Source organism: Ilyonectria robusta, assembly GCF_021365365.1.
Source record: "Ilyonectria robusta strain PMI_751 chromosome Unknown BGZ61scaffold_13, whole genome shotgun sequence".
NCBI classification, from domain to species: Eukaryota; Fungi; Ascomycota; class Sordariomycetes; order Hypocreales; family Nectriaceae; genus Ilyonectria; species Ilyonectria robusta.
The window spans coordinates 380351-406638 of NW_025764447.1; the positions used below are offsets into that span (position 1 = coordinate 380351).

Sequence of the window (26288 nt, forward strand, 5' to 3'; positions counted from 1 at the left end):
GGGTAGCATGCAAGATGCGGAATGAACTTACCAGACTCTTCATTCGGTGTTAGCTAGGTTTCTAGAACGGGAACAGCGGTGATTAAACTCATAAACACGAAGCAGGAGACACTCACCATCCGACTCACGAAATATCTTGGCTATCGTCTTCATTCCATCTGCATGTTCAATAGTGGCGTGGACCAATAACTGGCGGATTTCTGCACCAGGATCCGCCTCCGCTTTGGCTTTCGGCTTGTTGTCTGGGCTTGGAGCCGTTCCTGGCGCAACCCTTGATGACTTTGATGGAAATTTAGGCGATGGGCTCCTCAACTCGATCGCCGAGTCCATAGAAGCTGTATCGGTACCGACAGTGGGGATTGATGTTTCGATACCAGGTGATGTAGAGGCCCTGCGGTTGGCCTTACCGTCAATAGCGACGAAGTTCAGATGCCAGAGAGGATATGCATCCAGATCCGCAATCCCCTTCACCGGAACCGCTTTCATCACTGAGTTTGGATCCTCTTCCAGGAGCTGCTTCACAAGTTCAACCTTCTGGTGCTGGACAGCGATATGGAGCATGCAGCGGTCATGTTCCTTCTCGTTGATCTCTTTCCAGCGAGCCTGGACAGAACTAAGCTTCCAGATGTCCAAGTGACCGCATTTCACAATTTCGCTCATGAGCTCAAAGTCAAGTATGCGATGGAACTGAGGAGCACCCGCAATGTTTTGCAAAAAGCACAAGTCCTTGTCCAGCTTGAGGGCGGTGTGAAAGAGTGCTTTGGCTGTTGGGCCGTCCGCCATCAGGCGCTCAACTGCGCGCTGGATCGGTGCCAGTAACCACACGAAGACGAGGTCGTGTTCCATGATCAGCTGCAAAACTTCTTCATCGACTATGAGCTCTGCGTCAGTGGTGAAAATCTCGACGAGTTGGGCTCTTGTCCGCTCCATCTCCTTTTCGGCGTTTAATCTGAAGTTGCGGTCCCGTCCTGGGAATTTGCTGTTGGCCCATGATGATTTATAATTCAACACGCCCAGAATGGCGTCCTTTGTCTTGAGGTCACCTCTGTACCGGAGCATCATCTTGACAACGGGCAAAACGTGATTGTCGTCCGCGTTGGAGCCTGGGTCACTTTGCCCGTCGTCGCTCGTCATGTCGTCCTCAGGAAATACAATGCGTCTATCATCAACCATTCTGATGGCCATAAATGTCTGTTGAACGACCTGACCGAGTATGATCTCATCTGCGAGATAACCAACTGTGACATCATCATCTAGCTTGAGAAGTATCTCTATCACCTTGAGTTGCTTCTCATTGTGGTTCTGCATGTAATTGCTGACCGCGCGCTGGAGTACTGTGGATTGCGGATTGCTCTCTTTCATGACCCTAGCTAGGTACTTGGTCGGGCTAGATATGCCTCGAAGCAAAGGAGACCGGTCGGCAGTCTTTTTAGCGCCATCCATGATGAACTTGCGGCACTCGCCGATCATGAATTCCATAAGCTCGGTTTCTCCCTTGTCCATTGCGTGGGAGAAGGCAGGTGTTCCTTTGACCTTGTTTGTTTGATGCTCCTTTGGCTCCTGGCAATGAATTTTTAAGAATCCTGCAGGCAGCCGAAATGCTAGCATTGGGTGGACGCCGATAAGGACTTTGCTGAGCATGTAATACGCATCGCGGGAAGTAACCAAGGGACGACTGGACGACTGAGAATAGCGACTGTCCCTAGATTGGAGTGCTGGGAAGAATTGATGAGAGGGAGGGGGAGGAAATGGCATGCTGATCCCCTCATCGTCGCTGCCATCGTCGTGACAGTTGGCGTTTGGCATGAGCTGCACCGCATCCCTCATCATGCACCATAAAACACAAGCATCAACTCCGTCGGGAGGTTGTTGGATAAATCGGCGAACTTCTTGCGCGACATCGTCGTCCCAAAAGAAGTCCTGCTGGCGCTGTTCCGATGTGGCTGCTTCTGGTCGCTCCTCTCCAAGACCTGCAACCCTGGCATTCTGTTCCATCTGGTTCATAATGACCAAGTGTAAGGTATCGAGGAGAGTGGCTGCCTTAACGCCAACGTTGATGACTCTGAATTCGTCCATCCTCCCTCGCCATGCGTTTATTTTCTCCCGCAGCGTTTCCTCAAGCGTGTCATTATGAGGATTCAATGGTGTTGCAGGGGCTTTGGTGCTCGTTGCTGGGTCGCTGTGGAGTTCCAACGCAGGAAGTCGCTGGATTGTAGTGACATGCTGGCTTGTTTGAGTCATTGTCGCAACACTGGTTTGCATAGTGACGGCCTAGATGTTTTCCAGTTGGATCTCAACTATCATGAAATGCGAGAAAATTCTACAAAAGTCTGCCGAGACGGACAAAGCGTGGCATTTCACGAACCCACATATGCAGAGTAAAGCAGGTGTCAGACACCTTCGGCTCATACAGCGGGCTCTCCGGGAATGGAACCAGAGCCTCATCTTCCTCAATGTATCCCCCACACTGTGAACCACATTGTTAGCCGAGCTGAAAAATGTTGCATTTCGTGCAAGGGTGATGATTGGTTCTGGCTGGCACTGCCTTGTCGCACTCCAAGACTAGCCTGAACGGTCCGTCCGATGCTTGACAAGTCAGTATTCAATATGCAAGAATGAGCACTACGCAATGTGTTTTCAGCCTCATTTCCGGAAACCGACCTCCGCGTCATCCGGTTGGCCACCGAAAGGGTCCCATGACAAATGAAAGGGCAAATTATCTCACGCTCCTCTCTGTGGCTGCTTCTCAAGCCAATGAAGCAACTATGAGTTATCGTCGCGTCACTAGTGTTGGACTCATGCGGCCAGGTTCGAAGATGACAATGCATGACCGGCAGACCTGCCCCGGCGGGCGCTGGATTGCGGGGAGAATGAGGCTCCCGGGGTATCGTCTCGAGAGTGCGTCAATTAGAAATTGGATGGCCCGTATGTGGATAAAGGTTTGGGATGTTGAGCGTCCGATTTTAGAGCATCATCCAGTCCAGGATAGTTCGCGCTACGACAAGCCTGCAATACGAATCTCACACCCATCTCGCTACCATGGCCGAAGAGTGGGATAACGACTACGCGGACTTCGACGACGATACTGAAGTTGAACTCTTCGAAACCAAAGATCGAACAACACAGGACCATGGTGGCCTCAAATCCTTCAAGACTAAGGATGGTGGGCTTGTCTACTATTCTGACGATCCGTCTGGATTTACTGTGAGCACAGAGAGGCTCTTGCAGGTCGATGGCTTCGAGGACGATACGGAACAGCAGCGAATGACTCTCATTATCCTGAAAGTGGTCCTGGCTTCCAACGATGGTGAGCAGAGGATCCGACATGTCACATTTAGCATGGAGCTACAAGACCAAAAGCTCCCAGAGAAAGCCGAGCCAAGGCTCGTCGCCTGGGCGCCGTTCGACTCCATGGTTCGGTCTAATATGACAAAGGTCGACGTGGAGAAAACAGTCAATACCGGGTCAAAGGTCGGCGGCGGAGGTGGAGGCGTCACTGCAGAGGCCTCTTTGGGCTACGAAAAGAAGATTTCGTGGTCCCAGACCTACTTCAACTCAGGCCACGCGTACCCCATCATGGACAAAAAGACCCAGGAACGCAACGGGGTGCGCTGGGTTCTGGCGTCGAACCCCAAAGAGGTCACTGGGGTACCGCCAGGAATCACAGTGGCGATACTACTGTCTCGTTCGACGGACAAGCCGTACCTTGCTGATTTCAACATCTCGGTCACTGGAGGAACAATGCATAACCTGAAAAGGAACATCAAGACGGTGCTGGGCATGAAGCCTGGAACAACGAGGCCGTACAAAATTACCCCGTCTAAAACGCCAATCAAGCGCGGGGAGGGGGAGAGCCTGTTCAAGTTGGCCCAAATCCAGCCGAACAGACTGGGTAGACTGAGGGAGGGAGGGGAGCTAACCAATTTGACTCTCGTGTGGGGTGACGACGTGCAGACGAAGGAGGAGGAGACGGGAGAGTAGAGGTAGAAAATGCCCTCTAGACGGATAGCTCCGTGGTGTAATGCATGCTTTTGTAGGGCTCACTTTGTAATGAGTACCATTTTAGATTAGTTGGATACATTTTAACTTGCTTTTAAATGACGTGCTATTCAGGACGGGGAAACTTCACTTGCATGTTGGTCAAATCCACGGGGAATACCGGCTGCTTACGCCCTCAGCTTTGAGATGGCTGAGCTGAGCAACCATTACGACGTGCCCAGCCTGAAGAGACGAATGAGATCAGTATATCGCTGGCATTCTGCTACCCCACTTGGAAAGTAACACTGGGAATCAGCTAGAGCGTCTGCAGGCCACACGGCATTGCATATTGACTAGGGCATCTATGGATAAGTCCGGACATCAGGTTCCGCGGCTCTCTTTGGACGCCACGAAGTCCAGCCTGATGCTCGAGTAGCCATTGTTGGGATCCCAACTCAGTCAAGCCCAGGCCGGCCCCTCCTGCGTAATCGATCCTCCGAGAGATATTGCTTTGCGTCGCCCAAACTCAATGGCATCCTTAATGACAGGCTTCATTCGGCTACCACGCCGAGAAAGCGGCACCTTCGACCAAAGTCACGACCAGTCTCGCAGATATGACACAGAAAGCCCCGGTGCTCCCCTCGCTGACGAGCCCCAGAGCCCCAGCGATCGTTCAAGACAAGCTTCCGATCGAGATTGTGCTTCCCCACCAGACTCTCATGTGAACCTCAGACATATCACGACGTTCATCAATAGTGCCGTTAGCAAAGTTCAACATGCTATTAGTACTCTGCTCAGGTCCCTTAGAGAGGAGGGGAAGGGACCTGATGGCCGAGGTATGCGTGCCGCCATGCTGTCTCTGCAGCAGATGAAGCTCCAGGGAGTTGCTCTGCAGGAACGTCTGTCGCAGGATCCCGCAAGCTTTGAAAGCGTAGCTCCTCACGCTCTGACATTATCTTCTTACATGGGGGATCTCGAAAACACAGTGCATGGCCTCCTGCGGCGACGAACAAACAGCTGGCTAAACCTGGCTGTTTCTCCCCGGCAGCGTTCCGATAGCGAGCACATGAGCGATGTTAGGTTGGAACAAGAACTTCAACGCTTCAAAGACACATTGGAATGGGCGATGCCAGTGGTCAGAGAATTCAGCAATATGGCCAAGGCCGGAGCCTACCTGGAAAGGCAGTCGATGGCTGCTCAGAACTCACGGTGCCACCCCATGTCCATACTAGATGCCAGTTCAGTTCTAACATGAATAGCAGCACGAAAAACTGGCAACAGATGAGATCTCGACAATCTAGAGAAGATTCTATACCACCCTTTCATGAGAGGATAAGGGAACTTGCGACTCGCGTATATCATCCCTCAAAGCCACATCGCGATGTCCCGGGCGCCTCCCCCAAGCGACACCTCCGTATCAAATCCTCCAGAGTCATGGGGTCTGCTATATGGTTCATTGAAAACGCCCAATTTGTTAGTTGGCTATATGGCCCGAACTATACAGTGTTCGAATGCCATGGTCCGGAGGGCGTAGGCAAAAGCGTACTTGTGTGAGTATTTTGAATTGGAACTGTAACCTTCACCGTCCCGAAGCTGATATCAACAAGATCAAAAGCAATCGATCTCTTTGAGAAGATTGAAATCACGCATGCATACTTTTACCTGGGGCGTGGCAAGGTGCAGACGGCCATGGGTGTGACTCACGCGCTACTTGAGCAACTTTGCCTCTTTGCAGGAGATATTTCGTTTTCCTCAGGGATCAATGGTCTCCGAAGGACCTACTCGACAAAATCTCAAGCCAGTGATTGGAGCATATCGACTAACCAGTCCAAACGACCGAAAGCTCCGCAGCGACGGCTGTCAGTTTCCCTCGGGAAGGCCATCGTCCCACCGTCCATCTCACAGGACTTGGGCGCGGGCACTATCAGCACTGTTGAGAAAAGCGCCACGACATGTCTCTACAAATTGAACTCAGGGCAGCAGCCACCAGACCACCAGCAGGTCCCGGAACAAAGTTCTTTGCATGTGCAGAGAGATCCAGCAGTCAACAGGCAGACTCTATCCGACAACTCAGTATCACCGATGGCCCCCCAGAGTTTGAGAGGTCCTGCAGACATCTCAGAACCATCTTATTCGAGCACAGCACAGTCGCCAGTCACTTTAATGCAGCTCATTGATAAGATGAATCTTTCCCAGGATCCACCCGCCATGACGGCCTTGTTCGACGTGTTGCGCAAAACGCTCGAAAAGTTTGATGACCAGGTCGTCATTATCTTGGACGGATGGGATGAGGACAACATGGTGGATCCGCCGGCGTTTGCAGACCTCCTGCAGACTTTGCTAAACTTGAAGTGCAAGATATTCATCACGAGTCACTCTACACAGGACTTCCAGGCAGATGACATGATCTTGCGGATGGACTTGTCTCCAAACTTAGACCACCGAGGCCGATGGAGTGATGTTCAGATGTTTGTTGAAGATCTACTTCAGAAGGGCCAACATCACCAGAGCTTCAAGTTATCTCCGGATTTCATTTCCATTTGCGCAAAGAGGGTAGCAGATATGTCAAGCGGAATGTGGGTTGCATAGTCACTCATTATTTGATCACGTTAATTTACTCTACACAGGTTCATCAAAGCGAGATTATACACTATGATACTGCTACGACAGCAGCACTTGACCCGAGAAAGCCCGCGGATCTTGGAAGAATTGCTTGAAATGCGGCAACCTCTCGCCACCTATGGGTTGAGGCAATTCCGCAACGACTCGACGCCGGTGGCTGCTGCATCTCTGGCGTTGGTGATGTGGCTACAGCTATCTGGGAAATACCCGCTCTCAACGGAATACGAGGACGCGTTTCAGGCAATCCTCGACTATTTCATGGGACCTTCAGCACAGAAAGTAGAATACGGGGACGTTTTGGAGAAGGTCGAGCCTTTTGTGACGGTGGACCATGGTAACAACCTCCTCCACTTTACTTCGCCAGAGGTAGCGACGTTGGTCCAACGCGAATCCAACGACACAGAACAGAGCATGAAAATGCAAGTTGCTATTGCGAAAGCTTACTTGGACTATCTGCAACAGATCGACTTCAATGTGGGTTGCTGTGATACCGAATCAGCGCTCATGGAATTGCTCAGAAAATACAAATTTGTTGAAACCGCAGCGCGTTGGGGAAGCCATTGCCGAAGCATTCTGCAAAGATCCCCGCAAGATCATGCCTTTCAGGAACATATCATGGACTTCCTTCACACACCAAATTGTAGTTTGGCAATGCAAATTTTACTCTACACGAACCTGGAACATCTGGACCGACGTTTCGAAACTTGGGACTCCTTTGCTGAATGGATCACTACCCTACCCAAACTTCACATCTTGTTACATCTCGGATTGGAAGATTCTGTGGAAACTCTGTTGCAGAGAAACGAGGACCACATAAAGGAGCGGGACGTTCATGAGTCAACAGCCCTTCACGAAGCTGCCAAACGAGGTTTTGCGAGTGCAGTGAGGATTCTCTTGATACGAGATCCTGAACTTGCCGCCACCTTGGACAAGTGGGGCAAGTCGCCGCTTTTCTATGCTTGGAAGAATCACCATACAGATGCGTTTGTGCGGCTCTTCGAAGCCCAGGGGAATGATCTCTGGTCTACCGACGGTTTTGTCCCTGGCAACATCTGCCTCGATGACATGGTTAGAGAATACTGCTTGGTCAAAAGCGGCTTGCCAGCAGAGTCGAACCTCGACGCGACCAGCATTTCATTACTCAAGGCAATACAAAACAGTCAGCCCAAAGTCACAGAATTATTAATGAGATTCCAAGCGAATCTAGACATTGTGTTTCAGGATACATCGCTGCTATATGCTGCTGTCGAACGGAAGCAAGATAACATAGCCGCTCAATTGGTTGTGGCAGGCGCCAACCCATCACTCGAAATCACGGACAGTAACGGGCTCAAAGATCCAATCCTGCATCTGGTTATAAGAAAGTCACTCAGGAAGACATTTGTTGTTTTGATGGATTCGGGCCGTTTGGATGTCAACGTCGTCGATGCGTCTGGAAAGACGGCACTTTTCGCTGCGCTGGATGGGGACGATGAGAAAGAGTCATCTCGACTGGCAAGACGCTTGATTAGGCATGGCATAGACGTCAATAAAGTTGACGCTGAAGGTTCACATGTCCTACATATTGCGGCAAGAAAGGGATTTGTTTCCATCATCTCAGATATCATTTTCTCATCTCAACTCACGACAGCACCCAAGGATGCAAAGGGCTTCACACCAGCGCATTATGCATCCGAATGTGGTCACTACCAAGGTGCAGTGATTCTTCTAGCTGCATATGGGGAATGAAGGGGACCGTAGCTTAGTAACTTTCTCTGGTCCAGAATATACAATGTGTCTTGTTGATTATTACCAGCTAGCTAGGCGGCCAGGGAATTGGAGCATGTTCGAAGTTCCGGCGGCTTGAGGCTAAGGTTGTTATTGGTGGATGTGGGTTTTGTAATATTACAAAGAGCAACATTCTGATTGGCTGAGCAGCCCTTCCTCCTCAATGAGCGATTTTCCGTAGAAGGAACAAGGCATTCAACCTCTACTTTCTACGCTCTACTGCGACCTATCTGCGCGAGTTGTGTCATCATACAATAAGGGAACCTATGAATTGGGTGCCAATTCACGGCTTCGCAAATATATCCACCGTTTGTTCTATTTTCCAGTGCCAACTTTACGTTTTCCTCAGCAATCGCGAGACACACCAAGTCAGCGTGAGAGACAGGATACACATCGTAATATGAGTCCGTCGATGTTGGATAGTATTCCCGGGGAGATCCACACTATGATACTCAAGTTGGTAAGAGACAACGCAAAGCCAATGAGTTTTATCAACTGACCGGATCTCAGTTAGATGATCGGCGAGACATCAACAACTTGTGCCAGGTTTCCAAGATACTATACGAAAAGACTGTGCCTTATCTATACCGATCAATCTCCCTGTATGCACTTGAGGACGACCTCGAGGATATCTTCGATTCAGGTCTCGACGAGGCTGGAGAGAGAGGCCTCCTTCGCCACACTCGGGACATCAAACTCTGGTCTCACTTCTATGAAAAACATTTTTTCGATGCATGCATACGCGTCAGGAGAAGTATGACATTTACACTAGCCAGTTCAAAGAGGGAGTCGAAGATGTGGCAGAACGACTGGGGATTTTGCTCGGTTTCTGTGAAACTGGCGCAATCCGATCACTTAGGTGAGCCTGTCATTCCCTTGATATATGGTCTTTTGTCTCCCAGTCGCCAAACCACTGACTTGCTCGACTCGACAGTTGGAACTTGGGAACCTGTGTGCCCCAGGCACTTCTAGAACCTCCTGGCTACTTCCCCTTAAAACAACAAAATCTCGAGAGTATTCGCTTAGTGACGGATGCCAGGTGCGAGTGGAACGTAGGACGCATGGATTATTTGGCCTTATCGGCATTCCCACACCTCAAGCGCCTCTCTTGGACAGGGCTGACGTCGCCAACTGACCTCGAATCCCTCGCCGATGTACTCGAGGAGAGGTCACACCAGCTTGAGGAGCTCGAGATCGATCTAACACACCATCAGGATATGTTGTCCGACATTGACTCTGATGACGAAAAAGAGCATGATGAGTTCGCAGTGCAGATCCTGAAGCTGCCCAGGCATAGGTCCATGAGATTTCCAGTTTTGAAAAAAAAAAATGGCTCTAGCCGCCGTTTCGGTCGCCCCCGGGAGCTCAAGGGCTGTCAGTCAGCAAGTCCTCGAGTATATTCACGATGTCTTCGACTTCGGTTCTCTTCAGTCGCTGAAGTTACGGCACTACCATGGCTGGCAAGACCTGATTATACTGATCTGTAAAGGCGCGGAGCCTCTCAAATTGAGATCTCTCGAGATTCAGTGGTCATTCAAAGATAACCTAACTAAACCATATGAGTCGATTTCGGCACTTCTTGACAAGATTCAGGGGCTCGAGGAGTTGTTCCTCTACACCACCGCCGCTGAATATTCACTTGGGCCCTGGCGAGCGCTGCTACGTCACCGTACTTCACTTCGGAGATTTGTCCATCACCAACGAAGCCTCGACCTGCGCGACGATGACTACCTTTTTGGGAAAGTGTGCGATACACCGGAGCCGATTTTTATGAGTCCCGAAGACGAAGACGACAGTCCAGGTGGCTCTTTAGGGAAATTAAACCTAACCTGCCTCGGAATCGCTTGCATTCCTGAGTTTATGGTAAGAATCGTCTCCAGCACGTAAAAGACACAAGTGCGGCTAACGTTCCAAATAGGGAAGTTTCGTGTCTGGGTTGGCTTCGAAATCATCCTTGCAAGTCTTGCATATGAGGCAATCAGGCGGGGACCTGATAAGGTACTATTTAGGTTGGGACAAACCACTCGAGCGGGACGTTGAGCTCTTCGATTTTTTCGGCATCGACCTTCCCGTCGAGCGTTTCCCCATGGTAGGAGATGCTTTCATCGACTTTGCTCAATGGGTATTCGGGCCTACCGGAATTCGTTCATTGCGACTGCTAGCCTACGGCGACTTCTCTTACGAGGGACGCTTCGGGCAATCCACGCTGCTGCTGTGCCGACGGGATCCTTCTTGCGGTACTGAATATTCTGCTGGTGAAGAAGCTAGTCAAGTTCTTCGTTTCCGAGAGGTCAAAAAAGGCGAGGACGCGGAATTGTGGGGATTATTCGAACGCGAGAAGCACGTACTCACAGCCTGTCCCTGCGATACTATTTTCCATGTGTAATGTACCGGCGCAGCTGTCCCGTAGAACTCAGGTAAAAGGATGTTATGGCGCAGAGTGGTCCTCTAGCAATAATCACAGTTCTGTTCCCTTGAGTCATGAATGCTCCTTCATGTACTGTGGGAGCAACGTCGTCCAACTTACCGCAGCTAAAAAATCGATACTTTTCACACAAGGATACTCTCTTTGGACTATGGTATCGCGACGCTGGCTGGAGTTTTGCACAGGGGATGGGCAAAGATGTGGCTACGCTCCGATAGACACCGGAGCTCTCTGGCAAGATACCTGAGGCTCACAGCAGACATGAGCTTTCGCCAGCTGAGCGGTATATCCGACATATAATAGGGCGAAGGGACACTACTAGTAGAAATACGGGGACGATGCTAGAACCTGATGAACTGCGTGATGCTACGTGTGACAGACGGGTGTGTCCTGGGGACGATCACCTCTGTCCCGTAAGCCTAACATCTCAGGCGTAAAACGAGACAAGTCGGAACAAGGATCCGACCTCGGGTCCACCAACAACTACTTCTTCCCTCCGAGATAAGCCTTTTCCCTCCCATTGGCCACAGCCGTCAGCAAGCGAAAATAACGGCCTGATCATGATGCCATTAATCTCTGATTGGATTACAACATATTCAGCGAGCAACGAGTGCCTCCGGTTTGCAGCAGAACCCGGCAATTGCAAAGTAATCCCTGTGGGGGCCAGTCACTCACTAGGCATCACTTTCGCTTTGCTTGGGGAGTAGCAGTTCCTCTTGGATCTGGCTCAGTGCTAATCACGACAATGTTATGGGATCGTTCTAACAGAGGGGTGTCCTGAAAGTTTTCCGGATTAATATTAGCTTAATATTGATTCTATTAGCTATTTATTAAATATCACGGTACTAAATTTCTCTACATTTAAGGCAGGCAGTGTTACTAAGAAAAACCCCCACAATGGATGGAAGCTGTGCGCGGGAAGTTGTGCGCATATGCGCACAACTTCGGCAGTCAAATGACACGGAGCAAATGCATCTGATTGGCCAATAGATGCAACTCTCCATTTATTTAAGGGTGGCACGCCCCAAACCAATTTATTTCGTCCCCATCGCTTTATTGACTGTCAATTATTGGACACTGATTGAGGTGGATTGAGCACATGTACAGCTCCACCCGCAGTTATGTTGTCCGTACAGCAAGCATTGGCACACAATACTTCTTCAGATGGGTTGCACAATTTTTCTGTATGGTTTTTGTCACGCTGGGGATCGTAAGAAACCCTATCACTCAGGAATTTGGCTAATATCTCCAGGGACTCACGAGCCATGCTCATCATGTACAGGCACTTGGACTTGTTGAAGAAATGGGCCAGGTGGCAAAGGAGCAGGGTTATCTGGCCGGTTCCTCCAGCCATGGGAACGGCAATACAAATGCGATGGATTCTCCCTTGCAACTGAAGCCGAGATTCAGTAAGAATGAGGTTGAGCTGCTGGAAACCGAATTTTGTCGAAACCCGAAGCCAAGTACCGGCAGGAAGCGCGAAATCGCAGAAAGTTTCCAGGTTGATACTTCAAGAATCAATGTCAGTCTTTGCCCTTCACCTCGCTAGATATCTGGCTCATTGCTGAAGACGCCACAGAATTGGTTTCAAAACCGACGAGCCAGGGCCAAAAAGATGCGAAACTTGAAAGAATATGAACAGAGGCGAAAAGGTGAAATCGGAGACCTAAACTCTCCCGGTCTTGAGGCCTCTCCGACACCTGAGTTGCGTGCGCTTAGTCCGGAGAGGCAAAGGCGCTCATATGTCGCCGCAGCGTTCCCACCCACATCGGAATTGAAGGGTCCCAGTGCACACGCCCCAAATACGTGGGTCGATATTGAAGCCGCTCCGCGGTTTCGACAAGAGTCAGACGACCACAAATTTCTTACAGACTACTCTACACTTCCAAGGTGGAAGAAAGATGAGCAGGGAAAAGCTATCCTTGCTCGACTAATGGGTTACCTCTATTTCCTCATTGGGTGTTGGTACTTCAAGAAGCGGGCGTCAGCCATCAACGGTTTCAGAACCGTGCCGCAATATGGAAGCTCTGATAATTATTCAAATGGCACCAGAGAGAGTTCAGGCCCCAGCATGTCAAATGGACATCAACCTAGAGAAAGAAATGCTCGCCCATCCATGAAGCGGCGATTTCAAAGGCAGGAAGATGACGACTCACAAGAGGAAAATGACCCCAAGCAACAAAAGTTGGTCGAAAGGGATGTTACATCCCAGAGAAGATTTGCTTGTCCATTCTTCAAAAAGAACCCACTCCATTTTCGGGAATGGCGCTCCTGTCCAGGACCGGGTTGGGGGACGACACATCGGGTAAAGTATGTCAATGTTCCAGTGTCTAACGGCTTCATCGGTTACTTGATCGTGGCTAATCGTCATCTACAGGGAACATCTTTACAGAAGTCATTTGCTACCAATCACTTGTCCCCGGTGCCATGAGGCGTTTGAATCGGAGAAAACACAATTGGAGCACCTAACTGCTGAGAAGCCCTGCCAGAAACGTGAGAAGCCGAAGCTGGAAGGCGTCGACTCGTCTACAGAAAAATTTCTGCGAAGCCGCAAGCATATGCAAAAGCACAATAACGAGGAGGATCGGTGGAGAGAGATCTATGTCATTTTATTTCCCGGTACTAATGCGGAGAGCATACCCAACCCTTGTAAGTCGTCAACAGCTTGGTTATGTCTACTTCAGTTAACTGCAAATGCCCACACAATGAACCAAGTATCAACAGTACTAACAAATATCTTTGTCTAGATTATGAATACCACAAAAGCGCACACAGCGAGCAGCCAGACGCGGTTGAGTCAGAATTTGCCAAATATGAGCAATTTCTTGGCGCCGAGCTGCCATCGCGAGTTCGTCAACAGCTTGAGATTCGAATCGAAGCGGCTCTCAATCCGCTGGATGAGTTTAAAACACTGAAGGGTCAAATCATTGATATCGTTCGGGATACTCAATTGCAACTGTTCAAGTTGTACAAGACAGGAAGCTCAAATCCGCCCACGGAAACGGACTCCACCCCAGGAGAGCAAGGAGGTATTTCAGATGTGCCAAATCTAAGGAGCTCCAACCCCAGCACGCCAAGTGATAACAATCTTGAGATTATGGACCCCGAACTTCACGGCACTAGCGGCAAGCAGGATTTGGGCATGGATTTTGACTTTGGGTTGTTTGATGGCGTTATTTTTGACCTAACTGATATCACGGGGAGTGATCAAGTGTCTGCAACGGGGCTGTATGATTGGAATGATCCCGTCTTTACCTGACAAGCTGAAGCCTTACCGCGTTTGCTACAGGTGAAGTGTTATCCAGCCTAGTTAACTTCAATCGATTCACATCTCTGAGAGACAACATAATATAACTCTTAGATACCTTTGCAATATGGAGAGCTATCGGGGCGATTTTATAGTTTCTAATCCGATTGCCAGAATCCTGTCCGAACCACGTAGAACTGGCGTTCGTGTGAACTACCAAGCAATTTTGAGGTACGGACTAGCAAAGCCAAGTCTTTTAACACTGCCTCGCGGTACAGAACCGTCAGGGATACGAGCGATATCCCCAAGTGGATAGCAATCATGGTAATACTGATTTCGTTGCACTTGTTCACGTTGTTCGGATGGGTTGGATCGCTGCCTTGCACGAGGCAGCTCTCTATCCAGATATTGTCTGTGGAATCCCCGGCTTGGCCAAGGCCATCTGCAGTGATGGCGTACAGAGTATACCGAACGAGATTCGAAAGTTCTTCCCTTGGAATTCGGGCTCAACGCCTACTTTCCCCCCACAGCATTATTACACGGGGACCAGGATTCATACGTCAATGTTGCGCAGAGTGTCCTGGCAGCGGAAAAGCTAAAAAGTGCCTGAATCAAGACCTGTCTTGAGGTCGTTCCGGGTAAAGACCACGGGTTCGACGCTATGGAAGTGGCGGCCGGTGTTATCTTTGAAGCAGAGGGGGTGGTTGCTGGCTATCTAAAATCCATCATGAGCTTCCTCGAAGAAGCCATCGGCCGATAGATTAAAATAAATATACATGTGTTATGAATAGAGGAGCCTTACATTCTGTTACATAACCATTGCAGTAGATTTATGAGAGCTTATGTATTACGCGGCTTGGCGTGTGTAGATTTTATAGCTTAAATGTCAAGAAACTAACCAGAGCGACGGTTGTCGAGACCCCACAAGTCTCTAGCGGAATACCGACATTCACCTGGCTTCGGAAGACAGGAGATCACACAGTTTACCCAGCCTAGCTACAGTTCGCCTTGCCGGCTCTCTTGCTGATGCTCCCAGTATCAGAATCATAGCATACATTAGCCTCTTTGCATGTGTTGTCGCAAACGTGTAAGCGACAAAAGTATATGGCAATAGTAACTTCAGGGAGGATTAAAAACGACAGTGGTATTTGACATGACTAATTTGCCTCATGTGAACTTGTACTCATTCGTAAAATACCAAGCATCTCACTTCGATACTCTGGCGACCTTTTGCGTCTGCCGGTGTTGCAGGGTCAATAAACGCGGTATGTGGTGTCAACACGGCAAGCCCTTCCTTGCCACCTGGTTGCCCCTGGCCCCTTGAGTCGTAGCACTTGATGAACATGGCTTCATCAGGAGTCATGTCCTTGGCATAGTAGAATTTATGGTTTTCATTTGGTGCAATCGCCCAGAGTTCACCTATTACACGGGTCAGTTGTATTTCGTATTAGAAACGCAATTTCCACTAACCTTTCACCTCGTATCCTTCCGCCGACTGCGCAGACTGAGGATCAGGGCGCACCTCCTTTCCCCGGTCATCATCATCTGCTCCATCCTCCCGCTTGGGGTACAGCAAGTCCACTTTGACCAGGTCCTTTGGCACCGTCGACCGCCAGTCAATCACAGCCAGCGGGAAGTCTGTTGCAGGGTGCGAGATGGGCCTCCACACGTTGATGATTTGATAGCGGCCCTTGAGCAGTTCCTCAGCCTCATTTGCAGGAACATGACGCCTCACGCGAACTTCAGCGGCGCGAGGTGTTTGATCGACATGGACTTGCTGCACCGGCTGGCGCGGCGACGACGCCTCACGCCGACGGATGGTGTGGTCGAAGATGACGACCTTTTTTATTCCAGGGAGCTTGGCCCGAAGCAATTCCTCGACCTCGGTGTAATACCCGGTCCGCACAGCTGCATCATCGGTGAAGCTCTTCTCGTTGGCCGGGGAGTTGTAGACAGCGAAGCCGGAAATGTCAGTGCCAAAGTCGAGGCTGGATGTGCGGATGTCGGCAACCGAGCGGCGACGCTCGCTGCGGCTGTAGGAGCTCACGTCAGTGTCGACTTTGGTCCAAGCTGCGGATCCGACCTTGTTGAGGCTCGTAGGATCAAGGTATTGGAAAACACCCGTCGTCATTGTGGTCGGAGTTTTCAGGTTGAATGTTGGTTTTGGTGTGCGGGGTGAAGATCAAGAAGAAAACGCTGTGGGGGGGATTAGAGCTACCAGCACAATGGAGATGTTATTAGAAGTCTTACTAGATATATTAACCAAGGTTACGCTAACACATTAATCAGCCGGCTTGCAATTAGTAATCGAAGCTTGCATTTCTAATGCTTCATGTCGTATTGTGTGCCTGCAACTCTTACGAAGGGCGTGAGTTTGAGGGAACCCCCGCACTTGTGTGCAGTCTTTAACACCTCATTTCCACCTCTGACCAACAGAATTTTGCTTGATTACGTGGGACGTCGCCGAAATACTGGGAACAACTCGGGGACCACATTCAAACTAGAAACAAGGTGTGGACGTGTTGGATTCATCGTGGATGGATTCATTGACAAAGCTATAGGGTAGCAGCAAGAAAGTTATGACGTCAGTTTATTGTCGAGGATAGCAGGTTGCCTGGTCAACACAAGATCACATGACCGCAGCGCTACTTAAATTTTTTGCCACGGCTCGCCTTCCAAACTAGCCATCTTCCCGACATGAACGACGTCAACCGGCACCATCGCCCTTCGGCCTCAGCATGTTTCCAGACATTGCCTCGTGCCTGCGCGATGCTGATGACGATCCAGCCTGATCCCAGGAGCTTGCTGTGTTAGGGCGGAAGCGCACTCGATCGCCCGACGACCTTCGTACGCTCAAGCCCACCGGTCTGTCCTCGAGGCATTGAGTTGCATCCAGCATCCCGTGTCAATTCCCCAGCATCTCTCCACGACTCGTTGCCTCCCTGCAAGACCGGGAGGCCATCCTCGAAAGCAGAAACCTGAGCTGGACACCTTCGACGCGTCCCTCTACCGAAGAAGATGGTGGTGAGGTGCTAGAAGAGAGGGCTCGCGCCTCTTTGCAGCCGCCACGCAAAGACGATTGCTCCAAGCCGATGCAATATGCCCGTGGCCAGGGAATTATGGGAGCACCCGCCCGGGACTCTACTGACTCCTGGCTTGCTACATCTGGACTTCAAACTTTTGGGGTCCGACCCCAGCTCAGACTTGTCGTCGCAACGAGTCTGGACTGACGCTGACACAACCTGTCGGCCTTCTAGCAAAGGTTAGTCCAATTACACGGTTTCCTTCTTCGCCATCCGGATGATTATAGAAATGATCAAGAGCTTTTTAACCCTGATCTACTTGAAGACACACACATCACCACCCTATGACGGATTTACTTTGAACCACAAGTTGCAAGTTGCTTTGGAAGAGTGTCAAGGCTAACATTCAAGGCATTACAGGTTGATATAGCTGTCTCGTAAAGCCCCCCACAAAGTTGGCCAAAACATAGTATCCAATTCGTTGCAAGGTTAGTCGCACACACGTTTTTCTTCTCTCCGGATGATTATACAAATGATCAAGAGCTTTTTAACCCTGATCTTTCTTGATGACACACATCACCACCCTATGACGGACCACACACAATGCCATGCGTTTGAAGTTGGTTTGGGAACATCAAGCTAACTAGGCATCACAGATCCCTTTCCTAGCTGACGATCCCACTGAACTGATGCAAACCAGACGGCTCACAACCATTCCGCCCAATGCCACTTTCCATCGTAGCCTTGCTGGTACTGAGATGCCTCGTAGATTGATCCACAACCACACAACCAGTGACACATCACATTTGAGCCCTGGTATTTATGAGCGTTGGTGTTGGATTATCAAGTTGACTTAGAGCGCGTACTTTGACACTGGGGAATTTCCACAATGAGTTTCTGGTTGATATTATAGCACTAAACAGTTGAATCTAACGATATCCTAACCACCACCCAGTTGCCTGTGCCCTTGTCTGTGTCCTCGTAGCATACAGTGGCGAAGCCTCGCATAAATAAATCACTGCACATTTAGTCCTTACTCTACCCATTTATAATCCTCCAGCTTGTACTTATCACTGCTCGCAAAAGAATTGGCAAAGTGCTTCTGGACGAATTGTATAACCCCGCTCCAGCAAATGAAGCCGAAAATGTTGTTTCGTAGCCATATCCCCCAGGCCGTCTGCGGCGCAAGGATGGTATGCACGAGCGGTGGGATCTTTTGCAAGTCGCGGATGATGGGCCGCATTTGCTCCTCGTAACCCTTGAGGCCAGCGGCTAGATCGCCTTTGTGCTTGGTGACTTCGCCCGCCAGTATGTAGGCGCCGGTGATGGCGAGGCTTGTGCCAGTGCCCGTAGGGCCCGGTGCGTAGCCTGCGTCGCCAACAAACACCAGGCGTCCTTTGTACAGGCTTGGAATCTTGACCTGAACAATCTCGTTGGCGTAGAAGTCTTGGGATTTCATCATGCCCTTGATGGCCTCATCGCACTTCCAGCCGGCACCCTGGTAGTGCTGGGCCACGTGTTGCTTGAGCGCGTCGTCTCCTTGCTTCATGGCTTCACGGAATGGCGCCGTGGCGTCGGCATTGCCGCGTGGTTGAATGCCCATGAACACGACTCGGCTCACGCCTGCTGGGTCGAGTCCGGCGGCGATGAAGCGGCCACCAAGAGCGCTGTACGCTTGTCCCATTTTGCTCCCCCCGACGAGATCTTGGTCAACGGAGAAGTAGGCGGCCCATGAGTTGGTCGGTTCCATGTGGTCTCGGACACTGCAGCCAAAAGCCATCGCTCGAGTCTTGGAGGTTGTGCCATCACAGGCGACGACGAGGTCGAATTCCGCAGTCGGCAAGCCGTTGGCGAACTCGACTGTGATGGGCCCGTCATCCTGTTTTTGATGCTGCATTGAAGCGATCTGCTCGCCAAAAACATAATTGATGTTTTCGTTGTCCTTGGTCAGATCGAACAGAATCTTGGACAACTCGCCGCGGTAGATCTCGTACTCAGAGACAAGCGACTGCTGGTCTGGGTTCCCAGTGGCCGTGATGGTCCCATATGGTCTTCCGTCAGCGCGCACGAAGCTGATGCCTTCCATGGGCGTTATCCTCGCCCTCACGGCGGCCTCCATGCCCGGTATCTTGCGCATGATGGTGACGCCGGTGGTGCGGATATCGACGTTTTGGCCGTTGGTGCGTAGTTGGGGGAAACGCTCGATGACGGTGACGCTTGCTCCGGCTTTGGCGAACCAGTACGCTGTGGTTGGGCCTGCGATGGATGCACCGACAACGAGAACTTTGAGCTTGGACATTGTAATGAAGTGTTTGTATGAAGGGAGATGCTTGCTGTAAGTTGAACTGGAGGACGAGCAGTACGTCGATTATATAGTAGGTCCTGGAGCTTACACCAAGCATCACGGCCGAGACAGCTGGATGTTGATTGGTCGACTCATCTTCACCGGGTCCTCAAACCCGACTGCTCGGCCGCTGAGGACCCGAGGATCTGACCAATCACAGGATGTTACAGTCTCAGTCTAAACCTGCGTCTGATTGTCCTGGATTAATTGATCCCAGAACATCCAGTCTGCGGCATCGAGGCTGAACTCGTCGCCCGTGTCGAGGCCCATGCCGTCAGGGAGGCTGCTCGATGATGCATTTGCGTCGCTGGAAGGCGAGGGGAAAATCGACAACAAATCCGTCATCGTGTCAAGAGTGCTGGTATTTGCGCTGTCGACCTGCTTCTTTCCCTTCCGCAGAGACTCCAAAGTGGTGATGAAGGCCGGCTCTGGCACGCCGCCGCTTCGCGGGTGCGCATTCCAGGCCTTCAGAGTGAGACGTCCAAACGCGACATACAGCGCTCGCTTCGACTGGAGCAGCTCGTAGTGGTCCTGGTAGAGCTGCTGCACCCTGTTCCACGCGGCGTCAGTTTCCGCGGGCGAGAGCAGGTCGCTCCTAGTCCACAGCGTCGTCAGGACGAAGATCATCGAGTCCCACGTCCCCCACAGGAAGAACGGCTTCACATGCCACTGGTATTTCTTCAGGCCTGCGTGAGCGCACGCTGCTGCATCGGTATCTAAGATCTTCTGCGCGAGCTGCAATAATTCTCGCCTCTCCGCGTCGGTGGCCGTCTGGTTGCGGACTTTGAGGAGCCGGATCCGGAGGCGCATGGCTGTGATGCCCGACCTGGCGAGGCCGACACTCAGGAAATGCAGCGGATTGACAATGTCGCAGTAGCGAATGTACTTCTCCTCGACCTCGCTTTCGGCCTCGTTGATGGCCCGCTCGGCTTCGAGGTAGTCTTTGAACTGCGACGAGCCTGCGCCGCTGGGTGGTTTTCCGGCCCTGGCGAAGAATCTCCCGATGCACGAGCGCGACAGACAGAAGATCATGTCCGTGGCACCCTTCTTTTCTTCCGGCGTCTCCGTCATGCCTGGCCAAATCTGGTCGTCATTGATGTTGAGCGGTTGCTTGGTGTCCCAGGCTTCTGGTATGATCGATATGCCGCTGCCCGACAGTTGGCTCGCATTGCCATCCAGTGGCAGAAGTTGGTAGAATAGCCGTCGTCTCATCTGCACGTCAAACGGTGGCAGGCCGAGCTTCTCTCCATCCCGATGAAGCCCTAAACGCTGCGCTATTCGGACGGCAACCCCCGTCAGGATCCAGTACGTGTGTGAGTCGTAAGAATACCGGCACGGCATGAGGAACAGCACGAGGGCTTGCAGCACTGATATCTCGGTGGTCTTGAGAAACGATGCATTGACGAGGGCTTGCCGCGTCGCAAAGTGGTATCGCTGCAAGAGTGTAGCTCGGGAGTGGCCCAATTTCTCGCTGCATTCCTCCTCCGTCATGGAGAAGACGGCAAAGTGGTATATGGCAAATAGTAGGCACTCGTAGGTCCTGGATGCCATTTCAGGCTGTTGCGAAGCCGTCTCGACCATCTTGGCGGTTGATGGAATGTGCAAGATTTTGCAGATGGGTTCCACAGCTTCGACGTGCGTCTCCCAAAGCACCATGGCTTTCGCGTGGGTTGGGTGATATTGGAGTATGCTCTGCTGATATCCCATGAATGCGCCCGTCAAAGGATCCGAAGCGATATCCCCGGTGTCCAATTGGTCTTCTTCATCATCGGACACGCGCTGCATCTCACCATCGTCGAGGGTACGCCAGAGATTGCTGTCGATGTATCTGGACTTGCCCTGACCTGCAAGAAGCTTGCCCTTTCCCGACGGTTCAGGCTCGTTCCAATACATCGATATTGGTTCTTGGGATGTCTCTCCCGCAGAAGGCGACGTGTCAGCATCCAACAAGCCGTGTTCGTGGAGAATGCGCTCGTACCGAGCGAGTCTTTCGAGGATGTCGCCGCTAAACTTTCTCTTCCGCCATCGCGGCTGGGGCGCTTGATACACGCAATCGAGCTTGGTCTTGCGACAGCTGGAACACGTTGGAACTGCCTTGTCACACTTTACCTTGCGCTTCGCACAGGTCTGGCAAGTATATGTCATGGCTGGCCGAGACGAGTCACTCTTGGCGCCACCATTAGGCGCTGGGGCAATGGCTACTGGCCTGTTACGTGTTTGGCCGTCGGTTGATGCCATTTGTGCGTCCAACGCCCATTGAAAAGACGCCGGTGTTACTCTGATTGTTCGAGGTCGTAAGCTTCAACGACGTCTTTTCGTCTCCACTCGTCGACACAAGTGCTTATCATCACGTGCTAGAATTACACAGCATAGTGGTATCAGGTATTATTTATCAAGAGTATTTCTTACTCTCTCTCTAGTAAAATAGTATCTATTCAACAGGGACGGAGTTGTTGGTTTTTTTTTATGGCGCGAAGCAGAAATGCGCCACGCTATTGGCCGCAATACCAGCTGCGGGAATGGGAGACCGGGGTGATCAGATGTGGAAGATAAATGGATTGTCCAAGTGTTGCGATACTGGTGTCAGCGCGCCAGCATTCAATCGAAGATGTCCACAATACTTTGTAATCAGCTGCCATGCTGTTTTCCCACGACCTTGACCGTCCATCCAAGGATGAGATTCTGTCCTCCAACTCCCAGGCTGAGTTTTCGTCCAGGGGTGTTCTTTTCGGCAGGTGATTGCCCTTTAACATAACCCATTGCCAACTACCAAAGTCCTCCTTTTTAGAACACGGCGTTGTTGGTAGCAAGTGAAGATGGTAATAGCAGCGGCAAATTCTGCAATCATGAAAACGTTCTGCCACAAGAAGGAAATCACCTGGACATCCCAGCCGTGCCATGATGATCCGGGATGGTGCGTGAAGAATGAGTACTTTGCCGAAGCATATAGCTCGTGCGGAATAACGCGCACTGTTCCTTCGATGGACGAGGATGCAGGAACCGCAACGTTACTTTGGTTCTGCTTGGTTCGTAGAAAATTGGCCAGCTGCTGAGTGACAAATACCGGGCCAGTCGACCACATAACCGTCGGGTACTTTGTGCCAACTCGGTAACTGTGTCCCTTCAGCTCTGTTATAAGTTGCTTGAAGAACACATGTCCCTTAAACGCGGCCATCATGTCGTTGCTGACCCCAAATGGCTGCGTCTTGGGGAAAATCGCGTCGAATTGTTGGAAGGGCTCGAGTGGTTTCCGGCAGCCTATGTCGAGATCGAGGTAGAATCCACCGAAATGGTAGATGACGAAATAGCGGATTGCATCGACGCGTTGGATGGCGTAAGGATAGCTATCGTAGGTTGGAAGAAACCAGGGATAAGACTCCTCGATCAAATTCCTTGCCGTATCATCAGTCCACAGCACATGCGTCCAGGTGCTATCGTTGTGAACTTGTTGGCATGACCTGTAGGCTGGCAGCCATTTCTCGGGAATCTGATTGTTGATGTATGTTTGATGTATGATTCGAGGTATTATTTCGGCCGTTTTCTCTCCGTGATGATTCTGTTCGACTGAGGTTCGGTGGTCGTCAAGGTTGAGAAGATAGTCCCTTAGGACGTCGTCATCGCGTTCGAATTGATAGATGATGTACAACGGAATGGTAGAGATGAGGAGAAGAAGACTCATAGAGATGATGATAGGATGGCAAAGCCATCTTCGAAACCGCCGGATAGACATGTTGTTTTGTTGATATGGGAATCGGAGGAGGCAACTTGGCTGTTTGTTTCTCTTTGTTTTTGGGCAAGGCATTGTTGATCTGTGAAGTAACAACTGGGAGACGTAATGATGTTTTTATTGACGGACAAATGCTTTACTGTCTTTGTTCTCTGAGTCTCTCGTCTGTAATTGTTAGATGCACTTGTCCCTGGTACATGCCCGGCGCCAACCATCCGACCTAACATGCCAACTGAGCGCCGTCGGCGTTTACACAATCCGGGCAACCAGCATCAAGTTGCGGTCATTGCCGCCCCTCCAAACAACCTCGTATTCAGGGACATAAGCTTTTCCCAGTCAATATGGGGGCGCGCCATCGCGTCGCGTGGGAAACATCTAAGCCTCGTCGTCGAGTGGGACCGCGTGGTAAGGAGGCATCTAAGCCTCGATTGCATGTGGTCCGTGACCCACCAGCGAAGAACCTTTTGTCTAGCGGATATCCACGGCGTAGTGGTTGTTCTCGTATTCAGATTAAGGAGGTTTTTGAATCAACGTGTGTCCGTTTCATCTTGGACTGTTGCACGAAGCCTCCATGTCTAAGCCTCCTCAGTTTGAGAGACATGGTCCACTGACGATGTTTTCACTCAGCATGAGTGTTTCACGTTGGAGATACACAAACAACTCCTCAAGGGTTCTAAAACAGACACTGATCGACGTTTTGTTGGATGAGACGAAAAGCCTGTTTGTACCAGGGGTTTCTTGGAGCACAACATGCATACAACCATGACAAATAATGGAGAATAAAGGGTTGGTTAGCGTTCATGGCCACCTTTTACGGTTAAAGGTGATATTTCTCAATGCTTGAATAATCGCGCGGTCCGGTCCTGCAATTAGTGGAAACGCCTCTCAGCTGGACGCTACAGAAATCCAAGCGAGCACCGTGAAGTCGGTACTGCTAAGCGATAGGCTCGCCCTGTGAGGCTATCCGGCATAGCCTTGGCTGTAGCTTTCCACAAAAAGCCGTCTAAAACAATCTAGGGACGGAAACGGGTAGGCTATGCTGTGGATGTGGGCGTAGTGACAGCCCTTAACGGAATGCGGGCGGAACACATCCGACTTCAGTCTTCTGCAGCTCGCGATCCTTACTCCCCAGTAAAACCATCCAACCACACATACCATTATCCGACCTAGGCTTCATCTGGAAAACTACTGTAAGGGGCAGAACCTAACGAGGCTCACGCGACAGCCGACGCTCTGACTACCCCTGCATAGCTCGAACCACAATCAAGATTAAGTGATGACCTACTGGTGATGGCTTTGCCTCAGCCTAACTAGGCTAAAGGTCCGTAAATCAGAGTAGGCCTCCAGCCTGTGACAGCTACTGATAGGTGAATGCTGGATCACAGCTGAACGTCACCGTTTTAGAAGTTGCGGCATATTTTCATCCTAGAAAAGGCTGAACACAGCCACATGCCTCGTCATGCCTTGAGTTCATCGACGAGTCTGGAACAATGTAACAGGGTCCCTTTGTAATGCCACCAACGCAACGTTTCTCCAGAGAGTCGGCCCTGAAAAGGAGGCTGTGTGATGATGTATGGCGGCATGTCGCGTGCCAGTGCTATCTCATTAAGCCGTATCACGTTCTAGAACATACATGGATCTCATAGTGTCATGATTGAGCCGGCACGGAATCATATTCGGTACACTTGGATAAATGTGCATCCGAAAGGCCTGTCGATGAGGGGATCGGCCCGGCCGACAGCAAGGGGGCTTTGATCACGCCAGGTTCAAAGGAGTCACGGTCAATCAAGGCCAAATGAATGTAACGGACGGCTTAGATAAGTGCCATCTGTATTTAGTGATGGGATTGGACCACACCCATCTGCTTGCTTTCCGAAAAGTCCATACTTAATTCATCACACGCCCAGGCCACGAGCATCAGGGGCTGAGCACTCGAGAAAAAAAGATTAGCCATCCCCGGAATTCATCAAATGGTGGGAATCCGCCATGCTACTTGGGTCCCGATTGAACGTCTTTCCGTGGCTAGCGTCAGGGAAATCAGCGCAACGGAAAACGTAAGTAGGTACTGTCAAGGCTGTCTTGTACTCGATGTAGACATTTCATGCGCGTGATCTAAAGAGAAGAACATTCACGTACTTCTAAATACACTCTAATCGTAGCAGACATCATGTTAGTTAGCCCGGTAACCCTGGAGACATTCACCGTTCACCCAACACCCCGCTCTCCTAACTTCCAGCGTCACCCCGTGGTCTACAGAAATGACTTGAACGAAAAAAGCCCGGAGCTCATTCTCAAACTCTTCCACACGAGCGGCGACTGGGCTAAAGGAGGCTACTGGAAGCTTGCAAACGAAGATCTGGCTACCAGGCCGCATTTCCTGTCCGATACACATGAGTGCTACACCGTCTTGCAAAGAAGGGGTACTCACCAGCTTGGCTAGTCCCCCCTGGATGCTGAGGTTGACGGGGATGGCAATTGGCAAACCTTTGGGCGTGCTATTCGTTGCTTATGCTGAGGCGTATTCGTGTTTGTGGTAAGGCCCACTAGAGCTAATGGAATCACGAATGCTAATTTGATGCAGTCGAGCGTTATCCACAACGGTGTCAAGGCAGAAGAAGGCTACGAGATTCCCAGATTTCACCCCCTATCATGTCTCTTGTGTCAAATGGGGACCAATTCCGTTTTATAACGAGAATAAACCCGTGGAAGGACTATTTGACAGGCAGGATGAGTTAGATTCGGTTGAAGAAACCAACGTGCTTTGTGAAAGATGTGACGCATTCGCAGTCCCTGAGAAGAATCCTTGTGTGGCCTAGGTGGACCGCTGTGGAGACTTTGAAAGTAGGAATGAGAATGTTCTAAAACCTGATACGAAAACTTTAGGTGGGGATGAACTTCTCCTTGGTCAGAAATCTATGGGAGATAAGATGATAGGCTCTTTAGGGCATGATGCGTGTACTGTAGGGTGCCACGTTATCCGATCGGATCCTTGATCCGTGAGACACAAACATCCATGTGGCTAATTATATCGCCGCCGTGCATCCGAGTGGGAGTGGGCTTTGTCTCTTGGCATCAGCCTAGAACGGGGTCCACCAGAGAGAGTCTGAACAGGGGGATTTGGGAAGTCTTCCGTAGCAACGTAACATTTGTTGTAA

The 26288-nt window shown here is 50.7% G+C and overlaps 10 protein-coding genes across 10 annotated transcripts; 6 read left to right on the forward strand and 4 right to left on the reverse strand.

Annotated features, from left to right (window-relative positions):
- Nucleotides 1-3039: 3039 nt before the first annotated feature.
- Nucleotides 3040-3981, forward strand: BGZ61DRAFT_533862 (uncharacterized protein; the record flags this gene model as incomplete). Its single annotated transcript, XM_046254065.1, has 1 exon — nt 3040-3981. The coding sequence occupies one exon, from the start codon at nt 3040-3042 to the stop codon at nt 3979-3981; it is 942 nt and encodes a 313-aa protein (XP_046102699.1).
- An 847-nt stretch (nt 3982-4828) lies between these two features.
- BGZ61DRAFT_589526 (uncharacterized protein) lies at nt 4829-8328 on the forward strand (the record flags this gene model as incomplete). The annotated part of the gene is made up of 4 exons (XM_046256582.1): nt 4829-5187; nt 5238-5528; nt 5586-6554; nt 6606-8328. The coding sequence occupies 4 exons, from the start codon at nt 4829-4831 to the stop codon at nt 8326-8328; spliced, it is 3342 nt and encodes a 1113-aa protein (XP_046102700.1).
- Nucleotides 8329-8548: 220 nt separating this feature from the next.
- On the forward strand, nt 8549-9518 carry BGZ61DRAFT_51774 (uncharacterized protein). Its single transcript, XM_046252340.1, has 3 exons — nt 8549-8827; nt 8878-9226; nt 9302-9518. Exons 1-3 carry the CDS (start codon nt 8768-8770, stop codon nt 9337-9339), a joined length of 447 nt encoding a protein of 148 aa, XP_046102701.1. The 5' UTR covers nt 8549-8767; the 3' UTR covers nt 9340-9518.
- Nucleotides 9519-10841, forward strand: BGZ61DRAFT_51775 (uncharacterized protein). The gene is made up of 2 exons (XM_046252341.1): nt 9519-10230; nt 10286-10841. Exons 1-2 carry the CDS (start codon nt 9697-9699, stop codon nt 10751-10753), a joined length of 1002 nt encoding a protein of 333 aa, XP_046102702.1. The 5' UTR covers nt 9519-9696; the 3' UTR covers nt 10754-10841.
- Nucleotides 10842-11843: 1002 nt separating this feature from the next.
- On the forward strand, nt 11844-14379 carry BGZ61DRAFT_454320 (uncharacterized protein). Its single transcript, XM_046246200.1, has 5 exons — nt 11844-11976; nt 12045-12314; nt 12363-13102; nt 13170-13441; nt 13540-14379. The coding sequence occupies exons 1-5, from the start codon at nt 11914-11916 to the stop codon at nt 14049-14051; spliced, it is 1857 nt and encodes a 618-aa protein (XP_046102703.1). The 5' UTR covers nt 11844-11913; the 3' UTR covers nt 14052-14379.
- An 843-nt stretch (nt 14380-15222) lies between these two features.
- BGZ61DRAFT_495032 (methyltransferase) lies at nt 15223-16170 on the reverse strand (the record flags this gene model as incomplete). The annotated part of the gene is made up of 2 exons (XM_046250828.1): nt 15223-15458; nt 15510-16170. The coding sequence occupies 2 exons, from the start codon at nt 16168-16170 to the stop codon at nt 15223-15225; spliced, it is 897 nt and encodes a 298-aa protein (XP_046102704.1).
- A 1925-nt stretch (nt 16171-18095) lies between these two features.
- BGZ61DRAFT_355469 (uncharacterized protein) lies at nt 18096-19361 on the reverse strand (the record flags this gene model as incomplete). The annotated part of the gene is made up of 1 exon (XM_046240707.1): nt 18096-19361. One exon carries the CDS (start codon nt 19359-19361, stop codon nt 18096-18098), a length of 1266 nt encoding a protein of 421 aa, XP_046102705.1.
- A 222-nt stretch (nt 19362-19583) lies between these two features.
- On the reverse strand, nt 19584-21551 carry BGZ61DRAFT_495037 (C6 transcription factor domain-containing protein; the record flags this gene model as incomplete). The annotated part of the gene is made up of 1 exon (XM_046250829.1): nt 19584-21551. One exon carries the CDS (start codon nt 21549-21551, stop codon nt 19584-19586), a length of 1968 nt encoding a protein of 655 aa, XP_046102706.1.
- A 161-nt stretch (nt 21552-21712) lies between these two features.
- On the reverse strand, nt 21713-23368 carry BGZ61DRAFT_454328 (nucleotide-diphospho-sugar transferase). The gene has a single exon (XM_046246201.1). It carries the CDS (start codon nt 23206-23208, stop codon nt 22153-22155), a length of 1056 nt encoding a protein of 351 aa, XP_046102707.1. The 5' UTR covers nt 23209-23368; the 3' UTR covers nt 21713-22152.
- Nucleotides 23369-25119: 1751 nt separating this feature from the next.
- On the forward strand, nt 25120-25573 carry BGZ61DRAFT_479430 (uncharacterized protein; the record flags this gene model as incomplete). The annotated part of the gene is made up of 2 exons (XM_046249103.1): nt 25120-25187; nt 25312-25573. 2 exons carry the CDS (start codon nt 25120-25122, stop codon nt 25571-25573), a joined length of 330 nt encoding a protein of 109 aa, XP_046102708.1.
- Between the last annotated feature and the right edge of the window lie 715 nt (nt 25574-26288).